This window comes from Oncorhynchus gorbuscha, linkage group LG14 (assembly GCF_021184085.1).
Source record: "Oncorhynchus gorbuscha isolate QuinsamMale2020 ecotype Even-year linkage group LG14, OgorEven_v1.0, whole genome shotgun sequence".
Classification (NCBI taxonomy): domain Eukaryota; kingdom Metazoa; phylum Chordata; class Actinopteri; order Salmoniformes; family Salmonidae; genus Oncorhynchus; species Oncorhynchus gorbuscha.
In genome coordinates, this window is record NC_060186.1 from 40,138,850 (window position 1) to 40,163,494 (window position 24,645).

General features: G+C 43.8%; 1 protein-coding gene across 1 annotated transcript in view; it reads right to left on the reverse strand.

The window, feature by feature from the left end:
- The window catches only part of LOC123994932 (serine/threonine-protein kinase MRCK beta-like), a 130,654-nt gene extending 108,050 nt beyond the window's left edge, over window positions 1-22,604 (reverse strand). The window contains 2 exon segments of the mRNA XM_046298055.1: window positions 9,509-9,600; window positions 21,685-22,604. Of these exon segments, the coding sequence (XP_046154011.1) occupies window positions 9,509-9,600; window positions 21,685-21,859 (267 nt within the window). The 5' untranslated portion in view covers window positions 21,860-22,604.
- Between the last annotated feature and the right edge of the window lie 2,041 nt (window positions 22,605-24,645).

The window sequence follows — 24,645 nt, forward strand, 5'->3', positions numbered from 1 at the left end:
CGCTGGACCCTCTGCATGATGCCCTCTTGTACCTCTTCACTGATGAGACGCGGTTTTATCTCACCAGGGGTGATGGTCAGATTTGCGTTTATCGTCGTAGGAATGAGCGTTACACCGTGGCCTGTACTCTGGAGCGGGATCGATTTGGAGGTGGAGGGTCCATCATGGTCTGGGGCGGTGTGTCACAGCATCATCGGAATGAGCTTGTCACTGCAGGCAATCTCAACGCTGTGTGTTACAGGGAAGACATCCTCCTCCCTCATGTGGTACCCTTCCTGCAGGCTCATCCTGACATGACCCTCCAGCATGACAATGCCACCAGCCATACTGCTCATTTTGTGCGTGATTTCCTGCAAGACAGGAATGTCAGTGTTCTGCCATGGCCAGCGAAGAGCCCGGATCTCAATCCCATTGAGCACGATAAGTGATGTCTAAATCGACATATCTACTGCCCTCTGCATGATGAATGCTCATGGTGGGGACAGACCTTCTCCATGTGTAGACCTACAGTACCATCATGGTCTTGTGACAGGTAGGCTGCATTTGCTGCAGCATTGCCTGTAAAGACCGGCTGCGCGTCTAATTTACCCATCTCCTTCTGGCTGTCTGGGTCACCTTATATTCTTCTAATTTTTTATGGCAGCTGCAGAGTTTTATACAGCTTATCAGTCAAATATTATTGCTATAAATCATTGCACGGTCACTCTCTCTCTAGCAGTCACTCTCTCTCTCTAGCAGTCACTCTCTGTCAAAGGTATACCCGATTGTTGACATTTTGGCAAATGTATAAAAATATAAATTTTAAATATCATTTACATGCATTAGAATCTACTTGGTTATGACGCTACAAGCTTGGCACACCTGTATTTGGGGTGTTTCTCATTCTTCTCTGTAGATCCTCTCAAGCTCTGTCAGGTTGGATGGGGAGTATCACTGCACATCCATTTTCAAGTCTCTCCAGAGATGTTCAATTGGGTTCAAGTCCGGCCTCTGGCTTGGCCACTCAAGGACAGGTTTCCTCCAGACGTGACGCTTGGCATTCAGACCAGAGAATCTTGTTTCCCACGATCACAGTCCTTTAGGTGCCTTATCTCCCGATTTCTCAGTTTGGCAGAGCGGCCAGCTCTAGGAAGAGTCGTGGTGGTTCCAAACTGCTTTCATTTCAGAATGATGGAGGCCACTGTGTTCTTGGGGACCTTCAATGCTGCAGACATGTTTTGGTACCCTTCCCTAGATCTGTGCATCGAAACAATCCTGTCTCGGAGCTCTACGGACAATTCCTTCGACCTCATGGCTTGACTTGCTCTGACATGCAGTCAACTGTGAAACCTTATATAGACAGGTGTGCCTTTCCAAATCATGTCCAATCAATTGAATTTACCACAGGTGGACTCAAATCAAGTTGAAGAAACATCAAGGATGATCAATGAAAAAAGGATGCACATGCGCTCAATTTCGAGTCGCATAGCAAATAAGGTAAATAAGGTATGTTTTTTCATTTGAATAATATGCTAACATTTCTAAAAACCTGTTTTCGCTCTGACATTATGAGGTATTGTGGTTAGATTGATGGGATTTTTTTTTTATTGAATCCATTTTAGAATAGGGCTGTGACGTAACAAAATGTGGAAAAAGTGAACGGGTCTGAATACTTTCTGACCAGTGTTTGGCAACACAAACACTGGTTGACAGGTGCCAGCAGTGTGGGTGAACTGATTGACATGTAAAAAAAAAAATGTAAAAAAAACGCTTGCGCACGCAGAGTAGCCGGTCTAGTCTGTTGGACCAAATCCACTTTGGCATCCATCTGCATTCTCCTTCCCCCTTGGTCTCTGTATTATTTTCCCCTTCACTCTTCTTTCCCCTCGCCCTCTGCGATTCTGGCTTCTGGCTTTTTTGTTCATTGCTCCAGTCTCTTGGCTCCCTCTTCTCATCCCTCCCTCTCTGTGAGGATCTGTCTTTTGCTCCCGTCTCTTGGTTCCCTTATCCCCCTTATTTCCCCTCCCTCTCTGTGAGGATCTGTCTTTTGCTCCAGTCTCTTGGTTCCCTTATCCCCCTTATTTCCCCTCCCTCTGTGAGGATCTGTCTTTTGCTCCAGTCTCTTGGTTCCCTTAGGATCTGTCTTTTGCTCCTGTCTCTTGGTTCCCTTATCCCCCTTGCTCTCTGTGAGGATCTGTCTTTTGCTCCAGTCTCTTGGTTCCCTTATCCCCCTTATTTCCCCTCCTCTCTGTGAGGATCTGTCTTTTGCTCCAGTCTCTTGGTTCCCTTTCCCTCTATTCATACATCACTCTGTGATTATCTGGCTTTTTCTCCCATCTCTTGGTTCCATTTCCCCTCTTCTTTCCCTCTAACTTTAATCACCCTCGTTCTTGCTCTCCCTTGTTTTAAAAAGTCATGCAGGGTGAGTTTCAAAGGGAGGAAGGAACAGTCAGGATGGAGTGAGCTTTTTGGCATTAAAGAGAGAGGGATGGTTCTCTGACCTCCATTTCTCTCTGAAAAGGACTTTGTGAATGTGGTAAGAGAGACAGAGGCACTATCCATCATAAGTGTTTGGCCTGCATTTCCTGTTTATCTGGAAAGGCATCGTGTAACTTACAAGCCCACAGGAAACTGCAGAGGGCGCGAGGTAGGGCAGAGTCGACGACAACAACAGCTAACAAGACGTAGAGACTTGCAGCCTTGTTCACACAGAAACACTCACTGTGAGAAAGTGCAAAGTAACAAGTGTGAGAGTGACCAAGTATTAAATTAGCGCTTACAACTAAATCTTATATTTTCAAATCGATAATAACAAATGGTTGAATTGTGTTAACTAGCAAAAAGTGACATGAGTATTGAGTATTGGATTCCCAAAAAGTATCATTAAGTTTGAACTTTAGCAGTGTTACCAGCCCTTATAGCAAACAAACCACATCCTATCTAGCAGCCAAAGCACTGGACTGAACTTAAGTGGCCCTGCCCAATTTATATGAAATGGCACGTTATCAGTGTGTGCGTGTGTACGGGACATTATCTGTTAAGGGAAACACTATTTTGGTCAGCGTTTCCCCTTGGGTACGGTATTCCTTTCCTGAGGGTTTCCTGGAAGCAGGGCTGTTGTCCGGACCTCCTTGTGCCTAGCGTGTGTTCGGTGTGTGTGTGTGCATTTTAAATAGTACCAAGTAGTCGTCCAAGTCTGAGGACTTCTAGCTGAGACGAGGCATGAACACAAATACAAAATGATACAGGCGCTCACACACACACACACACACACACACTGGAAACACTCTTCCCCATCTTTGTCTCCCTTTCGCGCTCTCTCTCACACACACAGTTAAACTCCCTCACATTCTATGTGTGATGCGCTGTATCCAAAATGGCACCCTATTCCCTCCCTATGCAGTGCACCAGGGCCCATAGGCCTCTGGTCAAAAGTATTGCACTTACAATATAGGGAATATTGTTAACTCCAAAGGACACAACGACTAGGTTCCAGTTTAACAACGTTTACTTCACAGCACGATACATAGCGGCCATTATGCTCGGACCCGGTCCAACCGTAACCTCTGCACAGCCACACTAATAACAGAGAGAGAGAGCAGCATAATTACAAAAGTTTTAGGATACTTAACTTATTCTCACACTTTTCTTGAAAGACAAAACAAATAATTAAATGGCTAAGCATTATTCAAATCCCTCATTTCAATGGGTCATGTGGCAATGTCGTGACATTTTTACACATGCTGACACTTTCCTTTACTGAGTGCTTTCAGGATTACACTTTGTCAGTCAGTCAGCTGTTCCTTTGTAGCTGACCACAGAATCCGCTGGATTCTCAGAGCCAGAATAAGTTCCTTGACGCTGCTAATCTCAAACTATTTTCTGTCAGACTTGGTTGACAGCATCAACTAGGGAGTAGCTGTCAGTGACACACACCACAGGCCTTTTTGCCTCACCAGTGGTATTTTATTTAACTTTTTTTAAATTAGGCAAGCTCTGAGAACAATGTTGCATTGTCAATTCCATCTGCAGGAGCAAGGTTGTTTTCTAGCAAGTGTGCTCCTGACAACCCTGCTGATACTTTGATAACAGATAGGTGAGAATCTTTCTTCCTCGTCCCAGTAAGACAATTAGATGTCCACCTTTTGTGCCTCCATAAACAAAGCTGGAGGCACAACTAGTTTCAGAGTCATCTTTTCCCACATGCTGAAACCTTAGAGTCACTTGTTCTGATTTCAGTTTACAAACCACTTTGTTATCCTCATGCATGGTTTGTACAGTGGCATGTTGTGTTGAATGCCAAGTTGCAGCCATCAAACATTACGTCAGGTCTCCTCTGTCTATCAACCCATATAATTAGACCCATCTTTGACCTCAGCTGATCAGCTTCAATTGCAGAGGGAGGAAGGAGTCTCTTTATACGGCTCTTGAAGAATCCAAATGGATGGGTTGAAGATTCATGATGTACCTCTCCTGTTGCATCAGTATTATTCCGGCAACTGAAACATTAAAAAAAGAGTGCCACGCCCCTCACGGCTGTCCAGGTAAATGGCTTTGCGGTGTGGAATCACTGTTGTGGTCTGTGAGCCACCACAGATGTCATCAACATGAAAGGAGAGAACTCCAACCATTGCAGTCTTGATCAAGCTTGTAGAAGACGGCAGGATCCACTTGACATTTTTCCTTCTGTACTCAGCATTGTTGCCTTGACTTTGTTGTACCAGTAGAGTGATGCATCTTCCAGGCCATACACACACTTTAGTTCCCACAGTTCCTTCACCCTTAACTTCAGGCAGAGGTCGGATCTGAATGTCCCTTGACAGCAATGTTCCCTGCAGAAATGCAGCTTATGTCCATAGAATTAACCTGTTGAGTGTAGGGGGCCGTCGTTTGATGTTTGGATGAAAAACGTACCCAAATTAAACTGCCTATTTCTCACGCCCAGAAGCTAGAATATGCATATAATTGGCAGATTAGGATAGAAAACTCTAAAGTTTCCAAAACTGTCAAAATATTGTCTGAGTATAACAGAACTGATATTTTTTTCTACCAGACCACTGTCGGTGACAGACTCATGTCGGTTAGTCTTTTGGGAGTTCTTTAGTTGCCAGCTCCTCAAAACCTCTAGCCATGCTTTTGGCACTATTCCAGTAAAGAATTATTCAAGGGAACACATCCACAGTGTTGAAATATTTTTTGGCCAATGTCTTTGACACCCTCAGTTTCTTTCCTCCAATTACTGAGCTCATCTTGTTAAAACAGGTCAAATGACACGTCATTTGTTTCGACGACATCATCCTCATCAATGTCATTCAGTCATTCTAGATTGTTTCAATTCTGAGAATATCTACAAGTGACAGGTCCACTGACCACAGTAACAGAAAGGGCAGCTGGTTCAGAGTACTGAAAGTTGTTCTGGTTCTGGTCGAATGTTTTTCTGCTCGAATGTTGCTGTGTGTGGAATACCACTTTCTCTGCCCATGCATTTAACAGTTTGTGCAGTTTTCAGATTGGAACAAACATGTTTTAACATGTGCCTGCTGTTCAATGTTTTCCTCAAAAGTATTACCTGTGTCATGGTTGAAGGTCTCTGCTCCATTTCCTGTGTCAGTTTCAGTGTCCATATCAGTGGATGCGACATCTGGTAGGTTTGTGTCGGTGAACTTTTCGATATGCAGATTCTCAGCAACAGCCCCTCCAATCATTTATTTACCTTCTGCCATCTTCAGTGGTGCACCCAGACAACAAATACTCTCATCATTACTCCCAGTACCGCTGATTAATTTCTGAAGTCGGTCAACTGTAGCATGTCCAAACTGTTTGAAGTTTCAACAATACTTTCAGCTGTATTTTCCCTCTGTGGTCATGTGCTCTGTGACTGTCCGAATCAGATTTCCATGGACTCTACGTCATCTGTCTAAAAAATGTACACAATAGTGTCCTGAGGTAGTAAGTTCACAGGTCACTGGGTGTTTAAACATCCCTGCCTTGTCATTTTCCATGTTTAGTACAGCTCCTGCCTTCTTGAAGGAAGTCTTGCTTAATAGTAAGGAGATATCTGCAGGAACCACCTCTGTTTCAATGTGACACTTAGAATAACCAATTTTTGTGTCAAGGTGCCATGAGAGTTATTTAAGATAGCCTTCAAAGAGGTAGGGCAGCTTTGCTGGGCACGAACTGCCCTCCCATACGGGTGGGAGGGCCAAGAGACTAGAGGTGGCGGAACGGAGTGCTCGGGTTGGGGTGAGGGTTTAAGCATAGCCTGAAGGGTAAGGAGGGACAGTTCTCCTTGCTGCTCCCTAGGCAAGCACCAGGGTCTTGAAGATGATGCATGCGTTGGCTGGAAACCAGTGGAGTATTCGGAATAGCGGGATGACATGGGAGAATAAGGAAGGTTGGGGGGAAGGAGAAAAGTAGTTGAGTGTCATCTGCATTGCAATGATGAGTGACCATGTGAGGATATGACAGAGCAGAGAAATTGATGTAAAGATAAATGAGGGGGCCCAGAACCGAGCCCTGGGGGACACCAGTAGAGCGAGCACATGGTACAGACACTAATACTCTTCACACTGCATGGTAGGAACAGCCTGCCAGGTTGGATGCAATCCAGGAGAGTGCAGAGCCTGAGACACTCAACCCTGAGAGGGTGGAGAGGAGGATCTGATTGTTCACGGTGTCAATGGCTGCAGATAGATCGAAGAGGAGGTTGAGAACAGTGGAGAGAGAGTCCGTTTTTTTCTAGAGCAGAGAAGGGTCTCATTTGACTGAGCTGCCTTGAAACCGGACTGGTTAAGGTGAAATCATATTTTGAACATCCTTCCGATTTAATTCACTGACATAGTTATCAGGTCTTTTTTTTTTTATCACACACTGTGCGTGTTCATGCAGTGTCAATCACAGCATATCCTAAGGATTCAACTATAAAAAAAAACTTGGTATCTGAAACATTTGTTTTACAACAGTGTAATGTTGTACTGCTCTCTCAGTGCTTACATTTTCCTGTTAGTTTAAGTTGTTTGTTTTTATGAGGACAGTCTTCAAAAAATGGTAAGTGCTTTGACAAATTGCACATTTTTGATCTCCTTCAAATGTTCCAGTGGATTGGTTCCAGGCAATGGAGCCCTTGTCTGGCTGTCTTAAGAACGTGACTTGTTCGCCATTTCTCTGCTGATCAGTATAGTATGCCACGTAACTCACTTGGATTCCATCCGTTATTGGCGCAGTGCTGTATCTCTCAGGCTACCCTTGAACTAGAATATAATCGCAAGTGCTTGTTTTTTCTTGTCTAGATTGGTAACTCGCGTCCAGATTCCAAGTTCAATTCCAAACTTTCACACGACCTCTTCTCGTCGAAGCAAGGTGGCACATTGTTTAGGCATCCTCTGCTACCAATGTTCAACGCGATGATCAGGTTTCACTTGAATAACATTTACTTCACAGTATCAGCACAGTACATAACGGCCATTACACTCAGACCCGGTCCAACAGTGACTTCTGAGCAAGCACACTAACAACAGAGGGACAGCGCTGTAATTACAGAAGTATTGGGCTACTTAGAACATGAACTTGACAATAGGGTGCCATTTGGGACACAGACAGGGCTTTCCATCTGTGGGCCGGAGCAGCTAATGGACTGGCCATTGATTTGCTGCATCACCGCTTCGTATGGAAACCGCTTGGCATCCGACCGCAAGGCACTACGGCGGGTAGTGTATACGGCCAAGTGCATCACTAAGGCCGAGCTCCCTGCCATCCAGGACCTCTATATCAAATAATAAATGCCCTAAACAAGGTCAGAATCCAGCTACCACAGACTGTTCTCTGCTACCGCACGGCAAGCGGTACCAATGCACCAAGTCTGGAACCAACAGGCCCCTGAAGAGCTTCTTCCATCCCTTAGCCAGAAGACTGCTAAATAGTTCATCAAATAGCTACCTGAACTAACTGCATTGCTCCAACTCGTTTGACCCATCACATACACTGCTGCTACGGTTGTATTATCTATATACACTGGTACTCTGTGTATATAGCCAAGTTATCATTAGTCATTGTGTATGTATTATTTTTCTATTTTTCTCTCTGCATTGTTGGAATACGTAAGTATTTCACAATATGTAAGTATTTCACAAACAAAAATATATTGAAATGTCTGCTCTACCAAAAATTACAACTAACTAATTGAAGCATTGCCGCATAAATGGAAGAGGCAAGTGGAAGAGTGAGAAAGTAAGGAACTTGTCTGTCGACCCTGCATTAAAGACCAAAATTGGTTAAAGACAATTGTGATAAATACAAAAGTACCCCAATTAAATGTAATGACAAAAAAGCTTGGCCATATAGATTGCAAAAAATTTGGGAAGAGATTCTTGATATACCGATTCCATAGCACATGGTTTACTAACTGATACACAAAACGACGCCGTATACGAAACTTAGTTTTTCAATTTAAATTATAATACAAAATTCTTGAAACCAATAGAATGGTATATATATGGGGGATTACAACCATCCCAGCTCTGCAGATTTTGCTACGAAGAGACAGAAACATTAGGTCATTTGTTTTGGTACTGTCCATATATAGCTTGTTTTTGATAGCAGGTTCAGGTTCTAACTCTGCAAATAGCACGGCTGGGTGATTTGAAACATCATAGTCAATTGATCAATAATATAATAAACACTCTTAGCAAAAATGTGTATCTTTCATTTACAATCAGTAGAAACTATGAGAATAGAAAGGCTCAGAGCTTTTGTGAAACAACACCGCACAGCTGGAAAATGTATGTCAAATAGAAATCAAACCTGGATGGTGTTCAGAGTGGGACTAAAAATAAGCTAACTAATGTAAAATGTATGAAGTGTGTATTAGCTGGGAGTAGAAGCCCAAGTGTCATTGTCCATTTGTTTACTCCAATTAGGGGCGCGGTGGTAGGGTCAGGGGAAAATAATTCAAATAAACTGAACTAAAATAAACGCAACATGCAAGAATGTCTACAATTTTACTGAGTTAGGTCATATAAGAAAGTCTGTCAATTTTAATAAATTCATTAGGTCCTAATCTAACCTCTAACACTTTACTCAGGAAGTTTGCCACTGGCACACTGCAGTAGGGAAGTAAAGCCGAAGTCGAATCCATCACTTCCGTTGTTTGTTTGTGCCCATAGCGACGTTTTAAAAAATGAGGTGGATAACACTGAAAATATCATCACTGAGTATGATCTGCAAGTTATATGGATCTACAAAATAGATAGGCCTGGGACGGGGACTAGACGGGACAGGGACTAGACGGGACAGGGACTAGACGGGACAGGGACTAGACGGGGACTAGATGGGACGGGGACTAGACGGCCCTGGGGCGGGTACAAGATGGCCCTGGGACACCTGAAAACATTTGAAAAACTTTGGCATACCTCCTCTCTGGCTCTCATCAAAGCTTTTCCACTCACGATAGTGACAGGATAACGCATGTATTTCATGCCAATAAAGCTTTATACTGAATTGAAGCATGACTGGTTGTTTCAGGCAGTCTTACCTCGCCAAATGCTCCCCTGCCGATCACCTTGAGCATCTCGAAGTCTTCCCTGTGCAGACGCATCTCCTTCACGGTGGTAGTGAACGGCTTCACTGCAATAACAAAATGGGGGAAAAAATGAACTCTAGGCATACACCTCTCTCACATTACACCATCATAGAATGTCCCTGTTGTATCATATGTTAGGTGAATCTGTTTTAGTATAGCAGTTCACTGACATTACACCATCACATAATGTCCCTGTTGTATCATATGTTAGGTGAATCTGTTTTAGTATAGCAGTTCACTCACATTACACCATCACATAATGTCCCTGTTGTATCATATGTTAGGTGAATCTGTTTTAGTATAGCAGTTCGCTCACATGAGCCATGCATGAAGCACGAGCAGTCGGCCTGTGTTCCTCAACCATAGGACGAACCTGTGTGAATATCCACACGTTGTTACACACAAATTTCAAAAGACCATGATGTTTTACATTAGACCATTTGACAACATTATCCAATGAATAGAAGGTGACAACTTACCTTGGTCTGTTATGCTGATGTGTTACATACAAAATGGGATCAAAGAGGGTTTGTGGCAATGTTACCAACCGCATTGAAAATGTTACTTAGGCTTTCAATAGGGATGGGCATTTGAAATAATATCACTATTTGAATAATCATGAAATGTTTTCGGAAACCCAGATAGTCAAAATTCATGTTTAAAAGTTGGGAACTAGCTTGATGTGCACCCTGCGTGACTTGGGAGCTCTGCTTACATCAGAGCGGGGGATGGGCTGGGGCCGGTCAATTACACACAGGAGGGAGAGAGCCATGCAGACTGGTGCAAGTGAAACAAACTTGTAGATCCCATATATTATCCATCATCCCATCTGGTAGTGCTTCTCTTGACTGCTTCAAATCGAAGCTAACAAAGATAGCCAGCCATATTGTGCTGCGCTTTCTGTCCTTGTCTACAACTTTATTCAAATTTTTTAAAAACAACCTACCTGATGGTTGCTTGTTGTAGCCTACTCCTCATTTAGCCAATTGAATTCTGTCATTTTAATTCCATTTTGCATTGATTAGAGATCTGACATTGATAGCTACACATGGAGCCCGACTGTAGCCTAGTGTCACTTTGAATGCCCGACAATAACAACAAGCGTGTGAAACCTGTGTAGGCTACAGCCTGTGTAGGCTGGCCATGCTGCTGCTCCAGTTTCAACTGTTCTGCCTTATTATTATTATTCATCCATGCTGGTCATTTATGTATGATCATTTGAACATCTTGGCCATGTTCTGTTATAATCTCCACCCGGCACAGCCAGAAGAGGACTGGCCACCCCACATAGCCTGGTTCCTCTCCAGGTTTCTTCCTAGTTTTTGGCCTTTCTAGGGAGTTTTTCCTAGCCACCGTGCTTCTACACCTGCATTGCTTGATGTTTGGGGTTTTAGGCTGAGTTTCTGTACAGCACTTTGAGATATCAGCTGATGTACGAAGGGCTATATAAATACATTGGATTTGATTTAGGCTACGGTATGTCTGTCATAAAAGTCTTGAATTTCAAATGTCATAGAGATAATTCCGGAGTTCTAAATTGAGCAGCTGCTGAAAAAAATGAGCTCCTGTATATATTGAGATTTAAATGTTTTTTTAGAGTGAAGTACATCGAAAAAAATCAAGAGAAAACTGCAAGACTCAATAGAAGACAAAACAAGGAACAAACCAAAAAAGACAGGCTTTTGAAAAATTAACTATTTTTCATAAAATTGTTCAGTTATCTTAGCTAGCTGAATTGCTAGCAGAATTGTTTACTTGTTGCTAAGCAGTTGCTAGGGACTCTCCTGGAAGAAGCTAGCTAGCTTACAAAGAATAACAACAAAAAATATCTAGTTAACAGAAGAAAGGAAGACAAAATAAGGACAAAAGAAGGACAGAAGAAAAAGGAAAAGAAAGAGGACAAAGTGAAACAGTCAGCACTTCTATTGCAACTTCGTATTTCGTCATCCTAACGTAGTCTACACTGCTATCTGCCCAGCAGCTAGCCAGTTAGCATACGTCCACCGTCTACCGAATAGCAGCACTGTAGAAACTATTACACTCAACTGAACGACTTGATTAGTGTAGTGTTAGCTAGCTACATAGTTGTCTTTGCTGTCTTTGTATCCAAGATAATTGTGTAGTTTAGAGCGTGTAGTCTTAGAGTGATTATCTTAATTTACCGAGGTTAGCTAGCCAGCTATTTGTCGTCCTTAACGTAGGAGACACTGCTAGCTAGCCAACGTCTACTGAATAGAACTTCCGCACTCAACAACCCGGTCGCATTCCGCTTCGCTCCACAGGTAGTATCACATTTTTCATTTCATTTCATTTCATTACAGCACAACGGTTTGATTTGTTTGATCGTAGCTAGCTACATAGCTAGCTCCATAGCCGTCTGTGTATCAAAGATAATTGTGTAGTCTAGAGCGATTTTCTAGGTTAGCTAGCCAGCTATTGTCGTTCTTTTAACGCAACGTAACGTAATCAACACTGCTAGCTAGCCAGCTAGCCCCCGAATAGCAACACTGTAGAAACTATTACACTCAACGGAACGACTTGATTAGTGTAGTGTCAACAACGCAGCCACTGCCAGCTAGCCTACAAAGTCAACAACGCAGCCACTGCCAGCTAGCCTACTTCAGCAGTACTGTATCATTTTAATCATTTTAGTCAATAAGATTCTTGCTACGTAAGCTTAACTTTCTGAACATTTGAGACGTGTAGTCCACTTGTCATTCCAATCTCCTTGCATTAGCGTAGCCTCTTCTGTAGACTGTCAACTATGTGTCTGTCTATCCCTGTTCTCTCCTCTCTGCACAGACCATACAAACGCTCCACACCGCGTGGCCGCTGCCACCCTAATCTGGTGGTCCCAGCGCGCACGACCCACGTGGAGTTCCAGGTCTCCGGTAGCCTCTGGAACTGCCGATCTGCAGCCAACAAGGCAGAGTTAATCTCAGCCTATGCCTCCCTCCAGTCCCTCGACTTCTTGGCACTGACAGAAACATGGATCACCACAGATAACACTGCTACTCCTACTGCTCTCTCTTCGTCCGCCCACGTGTTCTCGCACACCCCGAGAGCTTCTGGTCAGCGGGGTGGTGGCATCGGGATCCTTATCTCTCCCAAGTGGTCATTCTCTCTTTCTCCCCTTACCCATCTGTCTATCGCCTCCTTTGAATTTCATGCTGTCACAGTTACCAGCCCTTTCAAGCTTAACATCCTTATCATTTATCGCCCTCCAGGTCCCCTCGGAGAGTTCATCAATGAGCTTGATGCCTTGATAAGCTCCTTTCCTGAGGACGGCTCACCTCTCACAGTTCTGGGCGACTTTAACCTCCCCACGTCTACCTTTTGACTCATTCCTCTCTGCCTCCTTTCCACTCCTCTCCTCTTTTGACCTCACCCTCTCACCTTCCCCCCCCTACTCACAAGGCAGGCAATACGCTCGACCTCATCTTTACTAGATGCTGTTTTTCCACTAACCTCATTGCAACTCCCCTCCAAGTCTCCGACCACTACCTTGTATCCTTTTCCCTCTCGCTCTCATCCAACACTTCCCACACTGCCCCTACTCGGATGGTATCGCGCCGTCCCAACCTTCGCTCTCTCTCCCGCTACTCTCTCCTCTTCCATCCTATCATCTCTTCCCTCTGCTCAAACCTTCTCCAACCTATCTCCTGATTCTGCCTCCTCAACCCTCCTCTCCTCCCTTTCTGCATCCTTTGACTCTCTATGTCCCCTATCTTCCAGGCCGGCTCGGTCCTCCCCTCCCGCTCCGTGGCTTGACGACTCATTGCGAGCTCACAGAACAGGGCTCCGGGCAGCAGAGCGGAAATGGAGGAAAACTCGCCTCCCTGCGGACCTGGCATCCTTTCACTCCCTCCTCTCTACATTTTCCTCCTCAGTCTCTGCTGCTAAAGCCACTTTCTACCACTCTAAATTCCAAGCATCTGCCTCTAACCCTAGGAAGCTCTTTGCCACCTTCTCCTCCCTCCTGAATCCCCCCCCCCCCCCCCTCCTCCTCCCTCTCTGCAGATGACTTCGTCAACCATTTTGAAAAGAAGGTCGACGACATCTGATTCTCGTTTGCTAAGTCAAACGACACCGCTGGTTCTGCTCACACTGCCCTACCCTGTGCTCTGACCTCTTTCTCCCCTCTCTCTCCAGATGAAATCTCGCGTCTTGTGACGGCCGGCCGCCCAACAACCTGCCCGCTCGACCCTATCCCCTCCTCTCTTCTCCAGACCATTTCCGGAGACCTTCTCCCTTACCTCACCTCGCTCATCAACTTATCCCTGACCGCTGGCTACGTCCCTTCCGTCTTCAAGAGAGCGAGAGTTGCACCCCTTCTGAAAAAACCTACACTCGATCCCTCCGATGTCAACAACTACAGACCAGTATCCCTTCTTTCTTTTCTCTCCAAAACTCTTGAACGTGCCGTCCTTGGTCAGCTCTCCCGCTATCTCTCTCAGAATGACCTTCTTGATCCAAATCAGTCAGGTTTCAAGACTAGTCATTCAACTGAGACTGCTCTTCTCTGTATCACGGAGGTGCTCCGCACCGCTAAAGCTAACTCTCTCTCCTCTGCTCTCATCCTTCTAGACCTATCGGCTGCCTTCGATACTGTGAACCATCAGATCCTCCTCTCCACCCTCTCCGAGTTGGGCATCTCCGGCGCGGCCCACGCTTGGATTGCGTCCTACCTGACAGGTCGCTCCTACCAGGTGGCGTGGCGAGAATCTGTCTCCTCACCACGCGCTCTCACCACTGGTGTCCCCCAGGGCTCTGTTCTAGGCCCTCTCCTATTCTCGCTATACACCAAGTCACTTGGCTCTGTCATAACCTCACATGGTCTCTCCTATCATTGCTATGCAGACGACACACAATTAATCTTCTCCTTTCCCCCTTCTGATGACCAGGTGGCGAATCGCATCTCTGCATGTCTGGCAGACATATCAGTGTGGATGACGGATCACCACCTCAAGCTGAACTTCGGCAAGACGGAGCTGCTCTTCCTCCCGGGGAAGGACTGCCCGTTCCATGATCTCGCCATCACGGTTGACAACTCCATTGTGTCCTCCTCCCAGAGCGCTAAGAACCTTGGCGTGATCCTGGACAACACCCTGTCGTTCTCAACTAACATCAAGGCGGTGGCCCGTTCCTGTAGGTTCATGCTCTACAACATCCGCAGAGTACGACCCTGCCTCACACAGGAAGCGGCGCAGGTCCTAATCCAGGCACTTGTCATCTCCCGTCTGGATTACTGCAACTCGCTGTTGGCTGGGCTCCCTGCCTGTGCCATTAAACCCCTACAACTCATCCAGAACGCCGCAGCCCGTCTAGTGTTCAACCTTCCCAAGTTCTCTCACGTCACCCCGCTCCTCCGCTCTCTCCACTGGCTTCCAGTTGAAGCTCGCATCTGCTACAAGACCATGGTGCTTGCCTACGGAGCTGTGAGGGGAACGGCACCTCAGTACCTCCAGGCTCTGATCAGGCCCTACACCCAAATAAGGGCACTGCGTTCATCCACCTCTGGCCTGCTCGCCTCCCTACCACTGAGGAAGTACAGTTCCCGCTCAGCCCAGTCAAAACTGTTCGCTGCTCTGGTTCCCCAATGGTGGAACAAACTCCCTCACGACGCCAGGACAGCGGAGTCAATCACCACCTTCCGGAGACACCTGAAACCCCACCTCTTTAAGGAATACCTAGGATAGGATAAAGTAATCCTTCTCACCCCCCCCTTAAAATATTTAGATGCACTATTGTAAAGTGGCTGTTCCACTGGATGTCTTAAGGTGAATGCACCAATTTGTAAGTCGCTCTGGATAAGAGCGTCTGCTAAATGACTTAAATGTAAATGTTAAATGTAGATAATTATTGAATTTAGACAGTCTTTCCATTGTTAAAATAGGCCCGTTCGGATAGTCGATTAACCGTGCCCATCCCTAGCTTCCAAGTGCTGACACTTTATTCTGTATAAATATGCCTTAACTCCATCATAAACTATTTGGGAAACGGCAGCCAAGTCTAATAGAGCATGCTTATTTGGAAAATAAACCTGTCTCCACAGTGATCTGGTCAAAACAGACAAACCAGCAGACTAAGTCATGAGCCAGTATGGCCAACAGACCTCACAACACAGCCACAAACTGAGCACTGTACCCCATCTCTCCACCCCTCCTCCCCGGTTTACAAGGCTCTGCAGGAGGGCTGGCACGGACCCAAGCAGGGCCTGCGAGGAGCCAATCTGCAGCACTCCTCGCCATATGAGGACATGCAGACCGATCCTGTGTAGAGTGTGTTTATCACTCCCAAGCCTTTTTCTCTAAACAGAGGGAGCAACCTGCCTCTCGACTGTGCTCATTCCCTCCAATGGCAGATCCTTCATAGCCTACACGCAGAATGACGGGTTCACGGCTCGGCAATGGAGCACACAAAAGGGTCACGATACACACATGAAGTGTAGAGTAATGGCTACCACAGAATGTAACAAACGTGCATGCTAAAAACTGTGGGCCATTAGCACTGATGATTTTGACAACAACTTAAACTGAGCGCACCCTTTGCCTTCAGGTCCCTGTTAGTTAGTTTTTTAAATCTCTGATGTGATTGGTCCCTCGCAGCATTCAAGGTGAGGATTTACTTAACCAATAAAAATGTGGGTAGGCAGTGTCCCCTTGACAGAGCAGATAGCAGTGGGCCAAGTGACCACCCACCAATCACCCAAACACTGGATTGCCTGAACGATTACGTAAACCAGCATTATGAAATGAGCTCTCAGATTATAATCTCGATTTGATGCTCCGCATATGCATACCAAGAGAGCGACAGTGAAAGGCCGACATTTGGGCCTTGTTAGTAATAAGGAAAGTGACAACGAAAATTACTTGCACGCTAGTGTCTCCACACAACCATCAGGCGTCCTATGTCGATTGAAGTGCCAACATGATTCTAGCTAAACCCTTTGAAGACAAAGACTGGACTTTCATATCCTCAGCCTAAATGATGTGTTACTTTTGTAATTCACGCAAGCCCCATCTTGTCAATTACAATAAACTCCCATCACCGGCAATCAGAATGATTCCATGCGGAAAGTGAAACACCAGCTACAGAAGCTTTGTATTAATGTACTTTTTATAGGATCTCCGCAACCATCATGAAATTACTTGCACTTTTTTGGCAAACATCACAATAGAGCGTATGGAAATGTAGAGAGCAGTGCTTTTTCATTCATAGCTCAAACTCTAATTAGGTCTCTGCCTACACTGAGCTGCTTTGGAAAAATGTATTCAGTACAGAGTACTTCAACAATTCTAGCAGCCAGTGTCTTTGAACCCCTTAGGTAGTTGGTCGTTCTTTACGCCATAGAATGTTCAGTATGCAGGAGGGTGCCTGCCGCTTTGACAGCTGCTTTAGGCTCCCGTACAGATCCAGAGGGTATACGCTTGGCACAGCACAGAGTGCCACTTGGAGAACGGGCAGCCCAGTGACAGAGGCATCAGCAGTTCACACTGATGGAAAGAAGAACCATTGTCTCCTAATTAAATAGATTACTGGTAGCCTTAAACAAATGCCATTCATGTCAACGCAACTACGATTTGTGGACGTGCACTGCAAGATGTTAAAGAGGAAGCGTTAAATATAATTTAAGCATATTTAACTTAATTCCCCTCGCCCGAGATGTATTTCATTCATCCGTCTATATGAAACATTAGCCTAAAAGTATGTTGTCATCTTAAACAGGACACCTAAACTGAACAGGACTCAAGAGGGCGGAGGTAATAAATCGCAGATGTAACAGGATGATATAGCCTAGAGGGATTGATGGCAAAAGACAGTCCGTGCTTTCCAACACCGAAGCCATGACATAGGCTACCGGTGACAGAGCAGGAACGTGAAGACCGCTTCCAACCGTCTTGGACTGGCAGCCCTACTCAGAATCTGACCCTGATGGATGTGCAGCACTACCCAAAGTCAACTCAATCGACAGCAGTAAATCTCTCCTGCTCCCTTCAGTATGGGCGAGACTGTACACCCCCATCCATCATCATTACCAAAGCATGGGTTCTCAGACGGAAATACTTATTTTCCTTCTGTAGCTCAGTTGGTAGAGCATGGCGCTTGTAACGCCAGGGTAGTGGGTTCGATTCCCGGGACCACCCATACGTAGAATGTATGCACACATGACTGTATGTCGCTTTGGATAAAAGCGTCTGCTAAATAGCATATATTATCTGCATTTGCAAATTAATTAATTAAAAATCCTACAATGTGATTCTGGATTTTTTTCTTCTCATTTTGTCTGTCATAGTTAATATAATAATATATGCCATTTAGCAGACGCTTTTATCCAAAGCGTTGAAGTGTACCTATGATGAAAATTAAAGGCTTCATCTTTTTAAGTGGGAGAACTTGCACAATTGGTGGCTGACTAAATACTTTTTTGCCCCACTAAGTTCAGACCATTTGCTTTGAGCCTCTAAATTGAGCTCAAAGCAAACTTTCCATTGATCATCGTTTAGATGTTTCTACAACTTGTAAAGTCACACAACTGTCTTTATAAAAAGGTCCCACAGTTAACAGTGCATGTCAGAGCAAAAACTAAGCCATGAGGTGGAAGGAATTGTCCGTAGAGCTCCGAGACAGGATTGTGTCGAGGCACAGACTTGGGGAAGGGTTAAAAAAACACGGTGGGCTCCATCACTCTTAAATGGAAGAAGTTTGGAACCACCAAGACTCTTCGTAGAGCTGCCCCCCAAACTGAGCAATCGGGGGAGAAGGGCCTTGGTGAGGGAGGTGATCAAGAACCCGATGGTCACTCTGACAGAGCTCCAGAGTTCCTGTGTGGAGATGGGAGAACCTTTCAGAGGGACAACCATCTCTGCAGCACACCACCAAATCAGGCCTAAAGGCGAAATCCATTAAAGCCAAGATAACGGAATTCAATGCCCTTGACAGTCAACCGTTCTCTGTCGTGGATGATGTTGGCTTTCGCCGACTGGTCAAGCACCGGTACACACTACCAAGTGCGCTATTTTTCAGATGTTGCCCTACCGGAGTTACACAGTAATAGCGTCGCGACATACATACTACGGAACGCCGTTTGAGTCTTTGCATGTCAAAGAAGATACAGTAGCACTGTCAAAGCTGTACAAAAAAGTCTGCAAACAATCAAACACCAGCCACGAAGGATGTCTTTACAATACCTCGTTAGTAATGAAGCATAATTTGTTCGACCGAAACTTCTGGGGTAGCTAGCTTTAGCTAGTATGAAAGCAATGAGCAGTAGAAACTGCAGTCATTTTCATTATTCTTAGCAATGATTTATGAATCCTTGTGAGTAAGTATTAGCTAGTTAGCCACTTGTTGTTTGCCGTTTTAAAATTGAACTTCAGTTCATGAAAATAAATAGCTAGTCAGCTACTTGACCCTGTTGCCCAAAGCAACATTATAAGCAGCCAGCTAGCTACTGAGGCTCGAACGCACTGGGTTGTGTTGAGACGCTAGCCACAATAGTGGAATTTGAAGTTTGCCTTTAAAATAAAAATACATCATTGACAGCAATGCAAATCAATACAAATAGCAGAATTATGCCAAACTTATTTTGAAGGAAAACAAATTCCACTATTGTGGCTAGCGTCACAACACAATCCAGTGTTGAAGGATCTGCAGAGAAGAATAGCAAAAACTCCCCTAATACAGGTGTGCAAAGCTTGTAGCGTCATACACAAGAAGACTCTAGGCTGTAATAGCTGCCCAAGGTGCTTCAGAGAATCAAGTAAGGGGTCTGAATACGTACGTAAATGTGATCAGTTTTACATTTTTTTATACATTTACAAAAATGTCTAATAACCTGCTTTGTCATCATGGGGTATTGTGTTGGGTGTAGATTGATGAGGGGAAAACATTTAATACTTTTTAGAATAAGGCTGTAAAGTAACATTCTGAATACTTCCCAAATGCACTGTATGAGCAGGCTTCTGCCTCTCTCCATTGAGCTGGCCTGCCTACTCTGCCAGCCTGGTCTCAGACGTAACATCGTAAATGTAAATCCAGGACACTATAATTAGTATGTTAGGTTACGTTTGGTACAGTTACATAAGACATGGTTTCTTAACGCAAAAACTAAAGTAGGGTGATTGGTCCGCGTGGATGGGTGGGCGTATATAACCGAATATCCTCACAGACAACTTTAGCCTTTTCAATTACTTACAACTTGAGCTACTTAGCATGTTAGCTAACCCTTCCGCTAACTATCACCTTACCCATTATATTTTATTTTATTTTAAATTTCACACACTTAGGTTGGAGTCATTAAAACTCGTTTTTCAACCACTCCAAATTTATTTTTAACAAGCTATAGTTTTTGCAAGTCGGTTAGGATATCTACTTTGTGCATGACACAAGTCATTTTTCCAACAATTGTTTACAGACAGATTATTTCACTTATAATTCACTGTGTCATAAGTTTACATACACTAAATTAACTGTGCCATTAAACAGCTTGGTAAATGACAGAAAATTATGTAATGTCTTTAGAAGCTTGTGATTGACTCAAATGATGTCGATTAGCCTATTGGAGAACTCCAAGAGTGTGCTAATCCGTCATCAAGGCAAAGGGTGGCTATTTGAAGCATCTCAAATAAACATATTTGGATTTCTTTTAACTTTTTTGGTTACTACATGATTCCATGTGTTATTTCATAGTTGATGCCTTCACTATTATTCTACAATGTAGAAAATAGTTTAAAAAATAAAAACCCTTGAATGAGTAGGTGTTCTAAAACTTTTGACCAGTAGTGTATATCGCTCTACCTTTCACCCATTTTGTGGTGACTGAACACAACCCTGAGGTGTTCGATCTGACCAAGACCACGGAGATAAACTTGACTCTAATCCAACCCTAATTTAGCATATCTGATTCAGCTAGTTAAGCAGCTAATTTGTAGAATCAGGTGTGTTAAATTAGGGTTGGACTGAAACCCACAGGAAAGTAGATCTCCATTTAGCTGCCCTGGCTGAAGGACCATTCACAAACAGGCCTAGGATAAACCAAATGAGCCCATGTGATGAATCCAGTGGTAGGGCAGGAAACTGTAGCCATACTCTCCCCCCCCTCATCGGATGCTGACTTTAGTTCCAGTTCCAGGACCCAAGGAGGAGTGGTGCACTGGACTCTGACAGTGAAAACAGAGTTGTGGCACCTTCTGATGACAGCGACCGTATTTCCAGGAGCAGACACACCGGGGTGTAATCTCATTAATGACGTCAATGAAAAGCCCAAGTTAGAGAATGCTCTCATTGTATAGAATGACTGCAGCCCAAAGGCCAGAGTGGACTACAGTTTGCGTGTCTGGACTGGAGCAAGGGGGGGGGGGGGGGGGGGGGGTCCTGACATAACATGAGGAGTTCTGTCACGAAGAACAGTTTGCTTGTTATTCATTCTGAATAATAACAATTGGCCTATTTGGCTAAATTAATCCCTTTTAGTTGGAACATTCCTCAATTTCTCTTGACCTGGAAACTATAAACCACGAGGTTATGAGCCTCACCTGATTCTGAACACCATTCCTTAGGTATGAGGTTCAAATTGGAGATGTGGTCACATTTGTAGAACAGCCCAGACAAGTAAAATGTAAACAGTGCCTGATAGGACAGGCTGAAGGAGGGTCAAAATCAGCAACTTGTTTCCCCGACAAAACACAATCCTTTTGAGTGCATTCTGTTTGTATTTTGATTCCACACACACTGAGTCACAATAGATAAGCAATCCAATAGAAACAGTACATTCACCTCTGTAAGAGAACACTAACCCGGCCACATTTCAGAAACGAATGTTTAGTGTGAAGTGGTATAGACAAAATAATGATCATGAAGGTATTGGTTATTTCAAACTATATGCACAATGTACCATGATTTTAAATATAAGTAGCCTAATTGGTTTAAGTGCGAGTATGCTAGAGCTTTATGTAATTATTCCAAATGACTGACTCTTAGCTAGGCCAGAAATGCAGTTCGCTTGTCAGATACAGAGTTAGCATAGATGGGTTACAAGTAACGGAGAACGTATAATTGCACATAAAGAGCACAAGCCCTGTCACAGACCGTGAAATCAGAGCAGGTTACCAAATGTAAAAACGTACCCCATTCCAGAAAGTCCGTCACGTGTTTCTCTCGTTTCAAATGAGAGTTGCTGCATTCGTTGTACAAACATATCAGTATATCCAGAAGGGTCTCCACGCTCAGTGAACTTGCGTTCTTTTGGGTTCCGTCCACGAGCAATTGCTCCAACTTCTTCAGGCGTACCTTCGCTGACATTTTTCTATCAATGAGCGAAGATAGTTACCACTCTTAGTCGAAAAACCGCTCCCCGGGTTGGTATGGAAGAAGAAATCTAACCCTACCCCCTTCAAGCGCAACCGAAAAAGTACAGATTTATTTCCCCAAAGTGGAGCATTTGGGTGTATTCATTATGCCGAGTATGTTGCAAAACGTTTTGAAACAAAAACCGCTCACTCCAAACGGAAACGTTTTGAAAGGAAAACGAGTTTCTATTCGACTAAATTCAAGTGGGTCCTCCCCGTTTAGTTTGCACTGTTTGCTTCCGTCTAGTGCTTAAACAATTACATAGTTAACGTTAGAGTTAATGAATACACCCCTGAAATCCCAAACTCCAATTTAGCTAGCTAGAAAAAAGGACATTTTGATAAACAATGTTTATCCATAGATTTGCCTTGTTCTAAGCGTCGCCACCATGTTCCCTTCACTTAGACTCGAGGCTCAGTGGGTCCCATTTGCTTTAATCCCGACAAGTGATGTCGGGTTTTCCTCCCGTCGAATCTCAGGTTGATCGGTCGGATTATCTACTCATTCGCATTCCCAATAAATCTTCTTCAACACTGCTAAAGAGGGGTATGCACACAAAATTGTGGAGTGGCTGTCTTTTCGTAGATTAAACCATTTTTTCTTAATAGCATCCAATAGAAGCCGGTGTGACTCACAACGGCGCTGAAGCCGTGTCCAGCCTTGTCTCTCCCTAGTTTGCAGAAGAGTCGAAACCAGGGAATATGGAGCCCCCTGCCTACCCACACCGGAAACGCAATGGATAGGTGACGTCATTCTATGATTGACGGACACTGGGAGCAATGGTGCTTTAATATGGAACGCTTTTGGGGTATTTGCCTGTCAACAAAATATACACATCAAATAATGCCCTGTACACATCGTGACGCTTTTCGTTACGCCTTACGTCATCTTCACGGAGTCTTGTGCCCGTTTACATCGCAACGTATGTCATTACATCTTAGGTCATCTTCATGGAGTCTTGCCCCACTGCTGAACCTGAATGGAGAAGTGTAGTGTTTGTTATGCAAATTGGAGGAGAGCGTGCAAAATCACATGTGAAGCTAAACCAGGAAAAGGGGCCATATTACAATCTATGTGTTGTTATAATTGTGTTGTTTCCTCTATAACCTGTTAGTACATATGCCTTGACACTGTGCCTTGGTACTATTGTAGCTAGCGACCTCCACCTAATAATTATAATCAAAAAGAAATGTCATTACCATAGGCCTAAAGTTTTTTCTGTAAATGACTTTTGGCTTTTGAGGTGATGTGATTGGTGTGAAGCCAAATTGGCTTCCCTTTACCCTTTTTTTTGGTGCACCTGGATCATTCATATTCTCAGATTAGCGCAACATTGATTGGCTATTATAAAAATATATATATATCACAAGAGGCCAAATGCTCGCTGGCTTCCCTTGTATTCAATGTAACAATATCATATTATTTTTGACCAGACAGCATCAGATAAATGGGCTTCACATACAGAGATGGATGCTTTCTCCAGTGAGTTTATGTTCAGCCTGTTGTGAGTAGAAGGAAAATGATGAAACACAAAGAGACGGAAGATAATTTTTTTTTATATATGGGGTGCTGTTTTGATGCATCTACTGTGGGCTTCATGGGATGGCTTTATGGGATAGCTAGCAACTTGTAAACAATTACCCATCCCATTCCATACACACCACTGGAGGAGAGCCTGTCTCTCATCAGAGATTGCATTTATTTTGGGAGATTGCAAAATATGACATTTTTATTCAAGACATGATACAAATATTGTTTCAGGTGATAATAAAACATGTTTTGTTTAGTTACTTTTTCCTCAACTTGTTTCTTTAACTTTATAGCAAGTCAAGCTAGCTTGCACTGCAGAGCAGCTAGCTAGCTAACTTAAAGCTAGGCTAGGTTGAAGACACTATTGTAGCTAGCGACCTCCACCTAATAATGCTAATCAAAAACAAACGTCATTACCATCCCAATAAACATAAACGGAAGTCAACAGTCATGTGACTTAACAGCCAATGTGTATTATTTAATATTACTATTAAAATAGTACTTGCATATAGGAATGGGTCATTGTATACAAGTTGCTAGCTATCCCATAAAGCCATCGCTGAAAACCACATATTTACATTTTCTTTTCTGTTTTGTTAACTTCCTGTTCTTTGATGGACTCAGGCTAGACTGAAGAGAAATGAGGGTAGCTGCATCCCAACTGAGCCCCACAGTGGAGGCGCCATAATACCGATAAAACTTAGAGGTCAACCACAGAAATGTTTCCAACAGTTTTTTCACCATTCATTTTAGCAATTGCAGAAACATGTTTTGATAACCATGTAAATCTATCTTAAACAAAGAGACTTTTATCAATATATTTGACACTATGATATGGAGCATCACATATCACGTCACAATTCTGTAGCTACACTGAAACAAAAAATATAAACACAACATGCAACAATTTAAAAGATTTTACTGAGTTACAATTCAAATAAGGAAATCAGTCAACTGAAATACATTGATTAGGCCCTAATCTATTGATTTCACATGACTGGGAATACATACAGTGCCTTGCGAAAGTATTCGGCCCCCTTGAACTTTGCGACCTTTTGCCACATTTCAGGCTTCAAACATAAAGATATACAACTGTATTTTTTTGTGAAGAATCAACAACAAGTGGGACACAATCATGAAGTGGATGACATTTATTGGATATTTCAAACTTTTTTAACAAATCAAAAACTGAAAAATTGGGCGTAAAA